Source organism: Nylanderia fulva, unplaced genomic scaffold, assembly GCF_048542155.1.
Source record: "Nylanderia fulva isolate GAGA-0341 unplaced genomic scaffold, ASM4854215v1 Scaffold17, whole genome shotgun sequence".
Taxonomy (NCBI): domain Eukaryota; kingdom Metazoa; phylum Arthropoda; class Insecta; order Hymenoptera; family Formicidae; genus Nylanderia; species Nylanderia fulva.
In genome coordinates, this window is record NW_028189945.1 from 2,461,813 (window position 1) to 2,479,273 (window position 17,461).

At 36.5% G+C, this 17,461-nt stretch overlaps 1 protein-coding gene across 4 annotated transcripts; it reads left to right on the forward strand.

Moving 5' to 3' along the window:
* Window positions 1-7: 7 nt before the first annotated feature.
* Window positions 8-16,354, forward strand: phr6-4 ((6-4)-photolyase). Of its 4 annotated transcripts, XM_029311941.2 has the most exons (12): window positions 8-330; window positions 476-855; window positions 8,064-8,297; window positions 10,373-10,624; window positions 11,218-11,402; window positions 12,970-13,226; window positions 13,547-13,714; window positions 13,922-14,062; window positions 14,432-14,583; window positions 15,147-15,349; window positions 15,487-15,513; window positions 15,612-16,354. In XM_029311941.2, the coding sequence occupies exons 3-12, from the start codon at window positions 8,080-8,082 to the stop codon at window positions 15,755-15,757; spliced, it is 1,749 nt and encodes a 582-aa protein (XP_029167774.1). In that variant the 5' UTR covers window positions 8-330; window positions 476-855; window positions 8,064-8,079; the 3' UTR covers window positions 15,758-16,354. The 4 variants fall into 4 exon arrangements, with proteins under 4 accessions (XP_029167774.1, XP_029167773.1, XP_029167776.1 ...); XM_029311940.2 differs by having other exon boundaries at window positions 8-855; XM_029311943.2 differs by having other exon boundaries at window positions 8-855; window positions 12,970-13,199.
* Window positions 16,355-17,461: the final 1,107 nt, after the last annotated feature.

The window sequence follows — 17,461 nt, forward strand, 5'->3', positions numbered from 1 at the left end:
GAGAGCGAGAGGTTGCACTCTCGACAGCCACGGCGGCTGCAACGTGACCGCGGTACCACGTGACTCGCGCGGATCTGGCGGTCACGTTGCACTCGGCGTGGCTCGGTCGCCTCTGTATACCTCTGCACGCTGCTCCCTTGTCCATCTGCCTTCTACGACTAGTGCGTTCGCATATGCGATCGACTGTCAGCACGGTGCGGTGCAGTTTCCTCCGTCGCGTTCTCATTTTTTATCCTCGTCGGGTGAAATATATAATTATATTTTGAAAACAGAGATAGAGGAAGAAGAGACGGATGTGAAATCGCGCGGGACACCAGAACGAGTGAGCGAGTGAGTGTTAAATTATAACGCGATACTTTGGAAAATATATAGCGATCTGCGTCGCGCAATTCGCGTGTGTTATCGCGTGTGTTGCCAGCGTGAAACTCTCTTACGTACGCGAAATGTTAATGTGTTTGATTTTTTTTTAATTAAGAGAATTAGTGCCTTGACTCGAGTGACACCAGGAGAATGCATTTCGAAATTGAGTACGACGACGCGACGATCGGCGAATGAATCATCATTGATTTAATTTCATGTAAATTCAATCGAGACTTTGAACATTGGTTGTGAGAGAAGCGTCGTCGAATCGAATAATTGTTTGTAAAGCCTCGCAAAAACTAACGCGGTGAATTTTTAACTCGGTAATCTGGAATCGCGAGACGATCAGCTGACGTCCCATCGTCGATTTAAATTCCCTTCTTCGAATTCTGCCGCATTTTGCCGGCTGAGAAAGAGAGCGACTTTTCCGTCACGATTCCGCTCCGCGGATTGTTGCAGCGAATAGCAGCGCCAGCTGGTCTCTTTTCTAATCAGGTGCGCTTTCACCAACTTCAATCAAAGTAAGAGAGAAAGTAGTGTACGCGATGCGATACAACTTGCATTTGGACGACCAGAAATTTTGTGCGAGGACCTCCCTTTCCCGCGTAATACAATTTGAAGGTCTTTCTACATATACATATGTAATATATATGCACATACATATACATATTGTATATATATATATGCATGTATGTACACAAAAAAGAATTGTTAACTTGGCTAAACCGCCTAAACCGTTCAATTAAATTATTATTTTGTTAATGAAACATATATTAATATTTAAGTCTTACATTTAATTTAAATATTTCTATATGTTCAATCGATAAAATAGTATTTATTTGAACGATTTAGTTAACTTTTTTTAGTGTACATATATTATTTAAATCTGGTCTTGATTGAAAAGTCTTGGTGCAAATTTTATTTTACACACACAATTTCTTTATTATTTTTATTATACAAACTCGCATATATCTTTCAATTATATCGTGCGTAAAATGGTGCAAATTTTGTTTCTTTATCGTTTTTATTTACGAGTTCAAGAACTTTTGCTGTGAAAAATTAATACCCAAAATCTAATAAAATTCTGTAAATGCTCTCTGATTTCTGCAATTTCCGACAAGATTAATCTCACACCCGATATATATATATATATATTTGCAAATGCATTTTAAATTCCAATTCAAAGATATAATCAAATAATTCAGTAAATCCGCAAGGCATTAACAGAATGCTCGGTGAATAATGTATACGCAGCGTGCATAATTCATTAATGTATATATAATCATCATTCGCGAAATGAATATCCACATCGCTGAATATCACGCGGAAACGTCATTAAGAATTTCCTGGAGAGAGAGAAAGAGATACATATTCTCGATTACTAATTTCGAAATGATGAATTGAATCGATGTTACCGAGAACTTTGCTTTTATCAACCCTTCCTCCCTTTATCGCGTACGACGAATTGATTTGAAATCAGAAACAGGTGTTCGTCTCTCCCTAATTAAGGGTTGACTTATCGATTCGTCAACCTTTCGGAGTTTTGGAAAATGGATGTTTCCAACTTGGCCTAACTTCGACCCTTATATCAATTGACGTTTACAGGGGCTTTGTCGTGAAATTCGTCGCGATGCGCCGGCGTTTTGTCACAGAAAAACGAAACGCGAAACGCTTATTTAGTCGCTGTCATGTCGTTGCAGCTAAACACGCTGATCCATCAAAGTGCGATACGATAGTTTAGCTCCGGGAAACGACATAGTGTCGCCTCGAATTTCCTTCTCTCTCACCCAGGATCATCCCCCGATAACTCGACGAACGTCGTTAACGATGTTCTTGCGAACGTGCGAACCCAACGTGGGATGTATCTGCGAATAAGATAAGCGAGTTTACGAGAGGAAGCGAATACTCGCGGAATACGCAAAACGCACGCGTGAAAATCTGATTTTCGCGTCGGGATATTGTATGTACATCGAATAAAATTGCGAATATATATACATATAATTGCCATCGACGCGGAAAATGAGTATGGGCAATCGGCATTGGTGAGAGAGGAAAAATAAAAGAGAAAAACAACGATATAGCAGCGCGCGCTCAAATAAATAGAGAGTGAAGGGAAGAAGGGTGAATAAATTGTTAAATTTTCGCGTTTATTTGCAAAAAATTATTTATTACGCGACAGAGCGCGAGCGACGCCACAGGTGGTTGATAAAATTTACGTAATAAATATAGTAGCGGAGAATCCTGACTGTGTATCCTGACCGTTTTATTAAATCCTTAGCGCTTATTTCGGATAAATTACTTCTTTTGTTTCCGTCGAGAAGTATTCAGGAAGTGACTAATAATAAACCGTGAATCGCATTCGATCCATAGCATAGTTTTACGCACAGATGCTTCGTATGGATGTATACGACGTTAATCACCGCTGCTATAATTAAACAGCATCGACGATGACGATCTTATGCAATATTGACGCACTGTTCCATCCTTTCATAATTTTATCGAGGGTTGGGAAAGTTAGCTTGTAAAAATAACTTGTTACTCAAACAGTTACGCGTTAATTTCCATTATTTTATTTAATGTTAAAAAGATCAAGTTTATATCTCAAAATTTGCGCGGATATAATTTTAATAATCATCGATATCATTATAATAATTTTGACAATATTAATTAATTTTGAATAGAAAAAAGTAGCAAAACAGATTTTTTAAGAATTTTAAATGTATGTAAAAAGAGAAATTCTTTTTATTGTTAATTTTCTGTAGCAAAATTCATAAATAAGGCAACAATCGTCGTTTTTAATCTTATGCAATTTTAAAATCTTAACACAAACACGCTAATTTTCATAATCTCGAATCCTTGACTAATCATCGAATTATCTGTCTAACTAAATGTTTTTTTTCTAAGTACAGAGAAATGAAATAGGGATGAAAAGTTTATTTACATTATCTTGAGCGTTTTAAAAATTGTGTAAAAAAATATTTACGATTAGACTCGATCTCGATTATAAAATGAAAACTTTATTACCAATTTTTCTACCAAAAAGAAATCAGTAAGTTCTCTGGCAAGTTTGATAATGATTGATATAAAGTATAATATTTTGACATTATTAATTAATTTTGAATAAAAAAAATGAAAACATACGGTTTTTCCTTATTTAAACGGACTCTTTGCGCTTCTTTATATCTCTAGCTTTATTCACAATCGTTGAATCGCGACGTTAGATGTGTTAATTAATTCTTCCGGCTCTAAGAAGCTGCATGCTTATCGTCAAAGTGCGTTTTCGCGTTTCAGCCATCGAGAAATGTCATAAAAGAATAGAACCCTTCTCGACTACGCGATTAATCAGCCCGAATTTATTTGATTATAATGTAATATAAACATAGGCGTCCGCAAGATTTTTTCTAGGAGAGGGCATATTAGATTTTTAATTTTTTGTTTTCTTAATTCTTTAAAATTTTATTTTTTTGTTATTTTTATTCTTTTATATATTAAATATGCAAATAAATTTTAGTGTTAATTTAAAAGGAGAGCAAATGCTTAATTTTTATAGTAATTCCAGGGATCAAATGCTCCTTTTGCCCCCCTTTGTGGACGTCCATGAATATGAATATTTAAAGTGCGATGTGCTTCTTTTGCCAAAATCCTTGCCAATGTTTCTCGAGAGATCGAAGCTATAATTCCGCGACGCAGTGAAAACGAGTCTCCTACATTCTTCGTTCGTTTGTACTTTATTTGAAGTCAAAGAGTTTTCCTTCTAGTCTCGAAAATGAATTTCCGGGAAATTTTAGCGCAACCCCTCCGTTGAATCGTGCCATCTGCAAACACGATCGATGATCGCGTATTGGCGTATCGGTTTTATTGCTGGAAGTTTCTCCGGGAGAAGCTGTCGGAAGAGAACAAGAGGATAATTCCATCAAGGAGCGATAAATTTCGATTATATTGCCCCCGTGGCGAAACGTGTAGCCACGATACAATATCGAACTTTAAGAAGAGTTAAGATGGACGAGTCGAGACGTCGGATCTATTATATATTGTATCTCATAATCGGCGTTAATATAAAAACGGGGTAAAAGTCCAAGTTTTTTCATAACACGTATACGTCGATAATCCGTGCAATAATCCCTAGTGCAATCCATAAATTAAATTGTCAGTCATCACTGATCGATCTGCATAAACGATGAGCGCGAGTTTGCGTTTCGACCATCCAATAGATACAATAAACGAAACGAGATATGTATTTCGCTATCAAGCTCATTGAGAAAAAAATGTGTTAACTTGATTAAACCTTTCAACTAAATTATTATTTTGTTAAATCAACATATAATAGTAATTAAGTCAAATATATACGTTTTATTAAATTGAATATGTTATATTTAATTTCAATATTTTTATAGGTTCAATGAACAAAATAATATTTAGTTGAAAGATTTGGTCAAGTTAATAAATTTTTTCAGCAGAAAAAAAGGAATCCTTGATTCAAGTATATTTTTATTCTTGAACGCTATTTGATTGATTTAAGCATAGAATGCTCTTTGTAATCACAAATTTTCATTTGCCTTAATAATAAATACGTTTGTGTAAAATATATTTTATCCTTAAGATATATTCTTGTTTTAAAAATCGCGTATGGTAAAAGCAAACTTAGTCACATTTGAACTATTAGAATTATTATACAAGGTGTCCGGTAACTAACGGACCAATGATTAAGGGCGGATTCTCTGGCCAATTTGGAGACGATTTTTCCTTAGCAAAAATGTTGAGAAGTCAATAATTTTCGAGTTATAAGCGATTGAAAAAAATGGGTTTTTTGAAAACTAAACGTTTTGGAGTTAAAAGTCTAACATAATTACATTCTTCAGTTAATTTCAGGTAGAGTTTACTATAATAAAATTTTAATTGGAGGCTTAGTTATAAAGATACATGTAAAAAATGATGACCTTTTTCGACATTTTCGCTGAGGAAAAATCATTCCCAAATTGACCAAAGAATCCATTTGTAATCGTTGGTCCGTTAGTTACCGGATACCCTGTATATACTTGAAAGTACCGCTTATATCCGATGCTCACTTCTCCTTGCAATATTTATAAATAAATTTCAGCTTCAACCAAGAATATTTTGCACTTTGTTTTAAAGATAAATTATCCTTTACCCAAAATTATTTATATTCGGCGCTATTATAAGAATAAAATATACTCGAATCAAGTCATATTTGCATTCTTTCAAGGATACTGTTTTTTCTACGAGTGTATAATTCAGCCTCTCTCCGCGGAATGTATTAAAGACACCGAAAAAACCATATTGATGCACGCGCGTCGATCTACATGTGCGCGTTCTTTTGCATACATGCATCTATGTGTGCACAAGGGGTGTATCACAGGAATGAATTCCGCAATAAATTACGGGAAAATGCGCGTTGATCCCCCGGACTCATGAATAACGCGCCAAAAGATAGCCCTCGTACAAGTCTGAGGGCTAATCTCTCGAGCGGTTTCGCTGCCGTTGCTGGAAAACGAGAGACACACACGGAACTCGCAACGGGATGCAGCACAGTAGCGTAAGCAACATTCAGGTCACCCCCTCCAATCAACCCCCCGTTCCTACCCCTCGTCTGGGGGAACTTCAAAAGGATATCGATCTTGATTATCCTGCTCCGCTGACGGCGTTTGCCTCGGAATAATAAATTGTTTTATCTTCATCCCTCTCGCTTTGCACGCGCTAATATTAATAATCATGAATTATTAATAACGCAAGAAGAGGATATATGTTGCAAGTATTCGCTAAAGAGAAGTGCGAGTGATTTTTTTCCCCAAGATTTTAAGAAACGGGGATGAACAGAGAGTTAACGTTTCGGGAACTTTTTGTTCTTTCGGCTTTGTTGATTACGCCACTGGCACGGAGGATATAAACGTGCCCGCGGGATAAAATTAATGCACCCGTGTCGCTCTATTTCTTCGGTTGCCAGGGAAATCAACCGCAACCACCGTGTGTTTGGAAATTTCGTTTGATCTCGCGAGCCAGGGATTTTTCTCGAGGCCGGAAGGAACGGCTGATTAAATCTTGCGAGAGCATAATCTCCCATCTGTGTGATAATAAATCGATTTTTATCGGGAGAGGAGAGACAGAGAGTCTAGTGAATGTAATTGCAAGATGTAAAATCCTTTTATGCCTTAAATTTTTTTTCGTGAATCGCTCCGCGTCTGATTTCTCATGCACGAATTTTTTCATCCCCCGTTGCTCGACTCGGAAAACATAGCCAGATTTCTCGAAAGATCAAATTTTTGCATGTCTTAAGTAAACTTCGGTCTCGAGGTAACGCGCCCGCGTACACAATGGATATGCTAATTTCGCCAACAATAAAGTTCGCGACATCGCGTGAATCATCGCGAATAGAGTGCGAAAGTAGAATACGTTAAGGATTTGTTGGAAAAATTCGGTCACGTCGAAATTTTCTTATAATAAGTAATAAAGCTAAGCTCCTAATCGATTAGGTTCCTACCTCTTCGCTCGTTTCAGAATTTAATTAGGAGAAATGTCATTATCGTCAATTACTCGAAAATACAACATATCCAAGAAGGGAAAAAGCGAAATAACTCTTAATAAGAGAAGAATGCGGCAAAAAGTTCTAGACAATAATTGGATATAATAATTCAAGTATTCCGATTATTTTAGCTGCGCGTCGATAAAAAGATATCGAAATTTCTCGGATACGGATGAAGGGGCTGAAAACGACCTTTTCAAAGTGCTAATAATAATCGTGTCTCATCTCCGGGACGTCAAGTCAAGACCGATCAGGACATCGTTCTGTTCTTCAAGGCTGTCCTGCAGGAGACGATGTCTGAGAAAATTAAATTTCTCAGATACAGATCAAGAGGATGAAAGCGATCTTTTCAAAGTGCTAATAATCGTTCTCTCGTTCCCGAATGTCGAGACGTCGAGTCGGACCAATCGAGGGCGTCGTCCTCTCTTCAAGGTCGTCCTGCGGGAGGTAGATCTGGAGAGAAAATTAAATTTTCCGCACAATGCGTAGTTCGGGAGGAAACTCTCAGCCGCAAGATCGAGCAAGCCGACTCTTATTTTTCCGACTTAGCTGCGAAAGGGAAGACGGACCCTTTAGCACGATGGGGAAACGACTAAGATGCAGTTGTAAGGTCTCCCACGGGGATTCATTCGCGCCGTACTTTTTTCTCTTGGCTTCGAGCGCCAGCACTCTTTTCGAGATGTCGATAGCACGAGGGAATTCAAGATTGCCAGTTTTTTTTTTTTTTTCGTCCGATCTGCTCTAATCGAAAGGGAATCTTGTAGCGACAAGAGTCGAACAAATTCGCTTTTTAACCAAATCTCTAAGAACACGTGTTTTCCAAAATTTTTCTTATACATATATATATATATATTAGGATGTTAATTACGGCAGAAAGATTGCATTAAATATCCAATGGTGGATCAAATCTGAAAAATGTAATGAATAAAAATTTATCGCGGTTATAATGAACATATAAAATTGAGTATTGAGATAAAAAAAAAAAAAATAATGCGTTACGAATGGAAGCAGATACATAAAGAAATGTGCATGCCACTCCTATAACGTCCCGCGCAAACATTCCGCCTACATCATTTTATTACAGTAATCCACCGCGAACAGAAACGGTAATGCAATTACTTCCATTGCGTTGAGTAAACTAATTAAGAATGTTCGCTTCTCGAAGGGCGCGCTGAGGAAAGATGACGGGAAGTAGTAACAACGAAATGGTCCAGGGGGTGACACCGGGGGTTCGGGGCGACGGCAGGAAACACACGGTTCATTGGTTCCGTAAGGGACTCCGGCTGCACGACAACCCTTCGTTGAGGGAGGGTCTCGCGGGAGCGTCCACTTTCCGGTGCGTCTTCGTCCTGGACCCTTGGTTCGCCGGAAGCACCAACGTCGGCATCAATAAATGGAGGTAAGTGACCGAGTATACTGTTTCGATACAAGATGCGCTTTTAGGGTAGGAAAATAATACGATCGAATGTGAACCAAATACGAGGCACTCACCCCGTTGAAATACACATTCTTGGTTTAGTTTTTTTGAGTTTTCTTGAGAGATTTGAATGTTGAACAAGGTATTATTAAATATTAGATTATGTTAAGAATATATTAATATTATTTTTAATTTATATTATTATAAATTAGCAATAATTATTAATAATATTAATATTATTAAAATATTTGGAAATTAAATGAGATATTAAATATTATTGAGGCATTTAAAATATTAAGACATTTAATATGTTAATACTCATATTAATATCCTTAATGATATTAATATTCTTATTATTAATATTAATAACATTTTGAATGGGGGTAGGAAAATAATACGATCGAATGTGAACCAAATACGAGACACTCACCCCGTTGAAATACACATTCTTGGTTTAGTTTTCTGAGTTTTCTTGAGAGATTTGAATGTTGAACAAGGTATTATTAAATATTAGATATTGTTAAGAATATATTAATATTATTTTTAATTTATATTATTATAAATTAGCAATAACTATTAATAATATTAATATTATTAAAATATTTGGAAACTAAATGAGATATTAAATATTATTGAGGTATTTAAAATATTAAGACATTTAATATATTAATATTCATATTAATATCCTTAATGATATTAATATTCTTATTATTAATATTAATAACATTTTGAATGGGGGTAGGAAAATAATACGATCGAATGTGAACCAAATACGAGGCACTCACCCCGTTGAAACACACATTCTTGGTTTAGTTTTCTGAGTTTTCTTGAGAGATTTGAATGTTGAACAAGGTATTATTAAATATTAGATTATGTTAAGAATATATTAATATTATTTTTAATTTATATTATTATAAATTAGCAATAATTATTAATAATATTAATATTATTAAAATATTTGGAAACTAAATGAGATATTAAATATTATTGAGGCATTTAAAATATTAAGACATTTAATATGTTAATACTCATATTAATATCCTTAATGATATTAATATTCTTATTATTAATATTAATAACATTTTGAATGGGGGTAGGAAAATAATACGATCGAATGTGAACCAAATACGAGGCACTCACCCCGTTGAAACACACATTCTTGGTTTAGTTTTCTGAGTTTTCTTGAGAGATTTGAATGTTGAACAAGGTATTATTAAATATTAGATTATGTTAAGAATATATTAATATTATTTTTAATTTATATTATTATAAATTAGCAATAATTATTAATAATATTAATATTATTAAAATATTTGGAAATTAAATGAGATATTAAATATTATTGAGGCATTTAAAATATTAAGACATTTAATATGTTAATACTCATATTAATATCCTTAATGATATTAATATTCTTATTATTAATATTAATAACATTTCGAATATTAATAATTTAATATTATTTTAATAATATCTAACTTGTTTGAATTTAAATGGGTATAATGTTGCAACGATCGAGAGTGTGATGACTGTTTAATTCGTCGATAATGGCGACAGCCGAGGTTGTGTTCAACACAAACGGCGCAGTAGATCTTCGTTGCATCGCACAATCTCGTTGCATTACTGCGACGAACGTTCGAGCTACTCTCATCGTCCATCATTTGTCATGTTGATTAAGCGTTATGTAACCGTTTCCTAAGCGATCGTAGCGGTTAAATGCTGTCGATAATCCTACTGAATCACGGTTGACGAAGAGGACATTAGCGACAGCATTGGCAGCCAAAAATAAATCAACAACAGAGCGAGACGCATGTTTATGTTTACGCTTTTATAACATCTCGATTACTACGAAAGCGTAAAATCTAATCAGGCTTATTCTTATATCATTCAATATTAGTCTTTTTCTTCGGCGACAATTTTTCAACGTTCCGGAGTTTACGAAGTTAATAAACAAAAATGTTTGTTACGGTATAAATTATAAATTATAACGCTGTCTATGTTTATAAAACTGAGCACGTGATTTGATCACCAATCTTTTGCGTGGCATTCCGATGCAGGTTCCTGCTGCAGTGCCTGGAGGATCTAGACTGTTCCCTGAAGAAGCTGAATTCCCGTCTGTTTGTGATCCGTGGCCAACCAGCCGACGCACTTCCGAAACTCTTCAAGGAATGGGGAACGACGAATCTGACCTTCGAAGAGGATCCGGAGCCGTTTGGTCGCGTGCGAGATCATAACATCTCGGCACTCTGCAAGGAGCTTGGCATCTCGGTGGTCCAGAAGGTCTCGCACACTCTCTACAAGTTGGACGAGTGAGTTTAAGAAACCCTTATCCGATCGATTTATCAATAAATTATTTCATTAAATTAAGAGTTTAACAAGGCTCTGTAATATAAATATAAATTTAAAGTGTAAATATAAATGTAAAGACAGGCAATAAGAGCCAAATCGCGGATGACAGTGCGTTATCCCAACGAAACTAAATTTTTTCGTTAGAATTAAATACCTGTGCACAAGGCATCAAATTTGACTTGGTCACAGGTATTTCATTCTAACGAAAAAATTTAGTTTCGTTGGGATAACGCACTGTCATCCGCGATTTGGCTCTTATTGCCTGTCTTACACTTTAAATTTATTTCATTAATATTGATATCAATAGATAAGTAAAATTGTTTATTCGGAGCTTGAACGCAAAATCAGGCTGTAATTAAAATCTAATTTTATGCCACTATATAAAACATTTGTATGAAAAAAAAAAAAGAAGCGTCAAAGGCACATTTTCTAAAATCGAAATATTAGCCAACTAACTAAGATCCTTTTAGTATAAATGTATCACCTAGGATTATAAATGTTTTGCCATAGTTCTCGAATTATTTCGCGACTGCACCTTTCCTCTCCGTTTCAGGATTATAGAGAGAAACAATGGGAAACCACCGTTGACCTATCATCAATTCCAAAACGTCGTCGCCGGCATGGACCCGCCAGAACCGCCAGTACCAACGGTGACCGCCGCCTGCATCGGAAGTGCCTACACCCCTCTCAAGGACGACCACGACGACCATTACGGCGTGCCCACCCTCGAGGAACTCGGTGAGAAAGGACCTATATGTGTCCGGGCGCGCGAAAGTCTTCATTTCAGACCCAATTTATCTCAATTTCGATCAATTGTATCGTAAATCTTGTTGAAATAATAACTTATCGTTAATTGCAGATCAGAGAGAGTCTCGAAATGTCATCATTTTGACAGCTCTTCTTAACATCCTTAAGCCTCGGAAAATCGCGCAGGATATAAACTACACCTTAGTTTATTGCGAGAGTTTTACCTGGAGAAAAATCTGTTTTTTTTTTTATTAAAAAGTTCTTTTTGTTTCATACTTATTCTTTCAGACTTCAAAAATTAAAGCTACGTCTAAAGATTCATAAAATCGAAGAAAAAATGTTGTTCAAATCCAAGTAAATATTATTTATCGCGGAAATGATTAGCTCTAATTAATATTAAATTCTCGCGGAGGATGTTAAATTGCCCGAAACCAAAATACTCGGCCGTGTTTCAGCTGTAATTGGGCAATAATGTGCGATATGCATTTCGAATAGAATATGCCGGACTAGACAGATTAACGCGAGTTTATCGCACTTGTCATGGAAAATTCACTCGCGGCGGATTAGCCGCTACAATATTAATGCACCCTGTTGTAAGGGAGCGTTATCTCGTGTAACGTGAATTCATTCCCTATTACAATATCCGCCGATGCCTGTATATGTATTTCGCGACGCGAAGGGAGAACTCGATCGATTACTAATTATTTCAGTTGATTGTTTTCATTATCAAATGTCACGAGCGTCTTCAAGTTTTCCCTCCATTGTGCATTGCGCAACAGCTTATTAGCTGTTGACGTTATAGATCCATATAGCTCCGGTATTGTTTCTATGTTGTTTTCCCTCACTTTCAAATGTCGCTCGTTATTCTGTCATTTCGCTTCCTTTCTCTCTTATTGTTATCAAATGTCAAAGCATATCCCGAAGACTTCCAAGTTCTTTTCCTATGATTTTTCACAACGTCGAAGGGATGAAGACAAAAAAAATAAGATGTCTTAGATATCCATGAGTTTAATCTTAGTGTCAAACTCTTTCATCATTTTGTGGAGACTTGCGCTTAATAAAAATATCGTGGCACTATATTTATTCCTTAAGCGCCAAACGATCGATAAATTTCTTTCACAATAAGTCGGACAGCAATTAAATAACAGAATTTTATTTGTGTACTCTCTTAACTCTAAGTAATTAAGTTATTACTCTTAAATATATTTCGCATTCTTAGAATTTTAATTCCAGGAATTAATTTTTTAAATTACTATCGAGGCAACTATTAAAATTAAAATTAATATTAAAAAAGAACTAATAATTAATAACGTTAATTAATATTAATAATTAAATTAATACATTTTGAAAAAGTAATTTTAAACTAAAATTTAATCTAGATGGGCAAAAAGCCCGTTTTTCGTAAATGTTGAAATGAATAGTCAAGGATTATATTTAATTAGAGATATTAAACGTTCAAAATTAGCTTACACTTTTCTCGGGAAACAATGCACAGCAAGATCGCGCTCCTAATTTGATATCTTTGTAGCTCCTAATTGTTCCTTCCTCACGGTTACAGGCTTTGACACGGAGGGGTTGCTATCCCCCGTGTGGGTCGGCGGCGAGAGCGAAGCCCTGGCGCGGCTGGAGCGTCATCTCGAGAGGAAGGCGTGGGTGGCGAGTTTCGGGAGGCCGAAGATGACTCCGCAGTCCCTGCTGCCGAGCCAGACCGGGCTCTCGCCCTACCTTCGATTCGGGTGTCTCAGCACGCGGCTCTTCTACTACCAGCTCACCGATCTGTACAAGAAGGTACGAGACGACCGCAATCCGACCTCTGTAAGTCACCGCGATATGCGATATCGAGCGCAAATATATGTGTATGTGTACCGCAAAAGTCTCTCCCTTCGCTTCCTTTCTTCTCTTGATTACTCTCTAATAATTAATGGTAATAATTAAACGGAACTTTGGAGAGACACTCGCGATAGTTATACATCGCGGGATTTTTATCTCCAGAGTTCCGAAAGTTTCCTAGCTAGTCTGTTCTCTCTCTCTCTCTCTCTCTCTCTCTCAAATATTGCTCTTATCCGAACGACGCTTTCTCCAAGCTTTCGAAGCGAATGATCTCTTCGGATCCCCTGTCAACGATACTGTTTCAGATAAAGAAGGCGGTGCCGCCGCTTTCGTTGCACGGACAGCTGCTCTGGCGCGAGTTCTTTTACTGCGCCTCGACCACGAACCCCAACTTCGATCGCATGCAGGGTAATCCGATTTGTGTGCAGATACCCTGGGACAAGAACGTGGAGGCGCTCGCGAAATGGGCGAACGTAAGTGAGAAGGGCAATCACAGACCGAAGACTGTATCATTTGCGCGCACACAAGACTTCACCCCATCGCAATTTTTCTCTGATAAGGAAAACATTTATCCTATATTATATAATTGACATTTTTGGAGTTTTTGAGAAGAGAAAAATTGTCGATTTTTGCAAGACCGGTTGAGAATAAAATTTTTCTTTTTCTTCGCCGATTATTAGGGTCAGACTGGATTTCCATGGATCGATGCAATCATGACTCAACTGCGCGAGGAAGGGTGGATACATCATCTGGCCAGACATGCGGTTGCTTGCTTCTTGACCAGGGGCGACCTTTGGATCTCATGGGAGGAAGGAATGAAGGTAAAATGTCACGGCGTGCCTGGCATTTCGATCGCCTCTTATTCGTTTGCTCTTGTTATTAACATGAGCTACCTAGGTAACATTCTTCCTAACGTCGTCGCGAAGTTCTTTTTTTTTCGAAAGTACGTGAAATGCATTCGTTAATGCAATATAATCTCGAATTTAATGCAGAAAAATCGCTTGAACGCGATTGATACGAATAATTTGTGTGCTTTACTTTATTCGAATATTAATACTTGGCGAATTTGACGAAACAACTTTTTAATGGCAGACTATTAAACTGTAAAATATTTTGGTGTAGAGCAGTTAGTTTTTGATTATTTTATTATTGGATTAATTTAATTAATCTAATATTTAAATTAATTCAAGGTGTTCGATGAGCTGCTCTTGGACGCCGACTGGTCTGTCAATGCAGGCATGTGGATGTGGCTGTCTTGTAGCTCGTTCTTCCAACAGTTTTTCCACTGCTACTGTCCTGTGCGATTCGGCAGAAAGGCGGATCCAAACGGCGATTATATCAGGTGACAAATCGTGCGATTAAAATGTTTTTAATATTTTTTTTTTTAATAAGGATTGCGGCTGTCAAACAATTTCGAAAAAATCTCTGTTTCTCGTTGAAATAACGTTTATATGAACAAATCGCACGTATATATGTACGATGCTATCGGAGTACGATTAACGTTCACGCGATGGTCGGACTAATGGAAATTTTAATCTTGATTGATCTTAATTTCTAACTCATCGGGCGTGAATCCGTATATGCGAGAAAAGCAGAATTTAATCGCGAAATAGATGGAACGTTAAACGGCTTAGTTCCATTAAAGCTTAATCGTGGCAAATCGTCGGCGACGACAACGTTCGATTATCAGATTAATAACGCTTTTAATGGTAATGACATTTATTACTTGATATTTTACGAAGAGCGCAAACAAAATTAATTATTCGCGTTTTTTTCACGCGTATTATTTTTCTTCCGTGCAATTTTTAATTTTTCTGCGTTACGCATGCAGAGAGAGAGAGAGATAAGGATTCTCGTCTCCCTCGATAACTAATCGATCTTACCTGTATCGTTGCCTTTGACCAGACGCTACCTGCCGGTGCTCAAAAACTTTCCCACCCGATACATCCACGAACCCTGGAATGCACCACTTAGTATACAACACACCGCCAAATGCATCATCGGCAAGGAGTACTCGCTGCCGATGGTGAACCACAGCAAGAACTCGCGCATCAACATCGAGCGGATGAAGCAGGTGTACCAGCAGCTGAACAAGTACCGCGGCAACGGTGAGAATCGATGGATTTTCCCGATCAAATTATAAAATAGAAGAGCTTCATCCATCGAATTTTGTTCCTCGTAAAAAAAAAATAATGATTGATTTTTCGATCACGGTGTTTTAATCAATATTTTTCTTTCTTATCAGGCGCTTCGTTCAAAGGAGAGAACATCGGTGAGTAAATTATTCTGATTTCGATGATTAAGTAATGATTAATCGGACTCGTAACATACTTCGGGTAGAAGTTGCATTAATGATACTGATGATGTAAGGCTTGCTGAACGCTTTGTTGGCGCCCCCGACGGATGCTGAAGAGGAGCAGAGAAAGCAGGACTCGGCGAATCGGGAGAACGAGCAGAAAATGGAGACTATTAATAATTCCGCGCAGCAGCAGCAGCAACAGCAACAGCAGCAATAACCGATATAATGATTTAGTGAATCCGTTAGCGTGTTGTGTTCACGGGTTGATGCTGCCTCTCAATCTCTTGTGAATTTTACTAAAAGTGTCGGCACTCGTGAATCTTCCAATCGTGAGTTCCACGTTTGTACATCTTCGATTTACCCTTAATTGGTCCCGAGAAGACGGGGCGTTTAATTAAGTTTGACTTTAATTAGCGACTTTTCTATTTCAACTTGTTTTCGTCTATAATTTAATATAACCAATTTATTGAATTCGATAAAAATTAATGTCTAACATTTATGAATGAAAGATATCGATTTTTGTAATTATGGTTTTTTTTTTATTACGTTGCGGACGATAATTCTTCAAGGGTTAATCGTAAGATCGACATCTCATTAAGCGCGGATATATCGAAAAAGAACATTGCACTATTTTTTAAATATCTGTAGAAAGAAAGAAATGTTTGAGCAACGAAGAGATTTGATTTAGTAAGCACGTTACGTAACGATCGTTCGTGTATATCGATAGTTTATTGTGTGAATATTTATTATATTTCGCTTGTGTAACAACTGTACAACGATATACCCTCTCGCGCAATATATTATTGATCAACAACCGTGCCATTTCGACTTTTTATGACTGATGGTAAATAGCGAGTGCACATACGTTGTATAAAAGATACTTTCGATGTAAATGCCTCATCGAAATGTCACTTACCTTCCTCTTCGTGGATCTCTCGAAGGCGCCGTTTCCCTAAGTGCCGCGTATTCCCGATGCAACTCGATAAACTGAATAACTCTTTCTCTCTCTCTCTCTCTTTCTTGTAAACGATGAAAAACAGAAAAGTAGATCGTCACGTTAGTCACGAGCGCTGGAATAAACTTCGATCAACTTGACAAGACGAACATTTAATGGTCTTCTATTATATTTGAGATTTAATGGTACTTTATCAGCATCAGAGATCTCTGATGCACAACGTCTCTTTCTCTCTTGCTTTTGCTACAAAAAATCTTTTGATAATACATTTGTCACCTATATTATATATATATACATATAATATATAATATATTATATATTTTTCATACATTATATATTATAAATAATATAGATCACACGTATAATATAATATTATGTATTATACATTTGTATATATAATATATAATATTATATATAAATATATTTTATATATATTGTATTATATATGTAATAATATATATAATGTATATATCACTATATGGCTTAATGCTAGACTGAAGCTCGTCGTTCGACATTTGCCTAATTAAGATGCGCGATCTCGTCTCACGCGATGTGCACACTTCCATTTATTATATAATATATAACAGGCGCGGCGACACTATCTCATCATTTTAATTCGCGGTTTCGTTCATATATATATATATATATATATATATATATATATAAAACGTAAAAAGAGAAAGAGAGAGAAAGGACAGAAAAAAAAACGGAGAATTTGTACTTGCACGCAATATGCGTTGCAATTGCAATTACGCGCGTGTGTTTACGCGTATATACGCATGTACAAAATGCAAATATACGCAATATACGCCACGCGCGCTGACAGAACTGACACAGTCGGTTTTTTTTTTATTTTTTCATGTCAACAAATGATATATTTTTAGTGCCTATAGTACTTATAGTTTTACAGTACATTTCTCATTAGATTTAAACAATTACAAATGAACATTCTCAACACTCAAAAAC

Excerpts from the sequence above, each read along its gene's own strand:
- phr6-4 (XM_029311940.2), top strand. The coding sequence starts at position 8,080 with ATGACGGGAAGTAGTAACAACGAAATGGTCCAGGGGGTGACACCGGGG. Across the intron at positions 13,715-13,921 it reads CGCTCGCGAAATGGGCGAAC|GGTCAGACTGGATTTCCATG; the intron begins GTAAGTGAGAAG and ends GCCGATTATTAG. Across the intron at positions 14,063-14,431 it reads CATGGGAGGAAGGAATGAAG|GTGTTCGATGAGCTGCTCTT; the intron begins GTAAAATGTCAC and ends AATTAATTCAAG.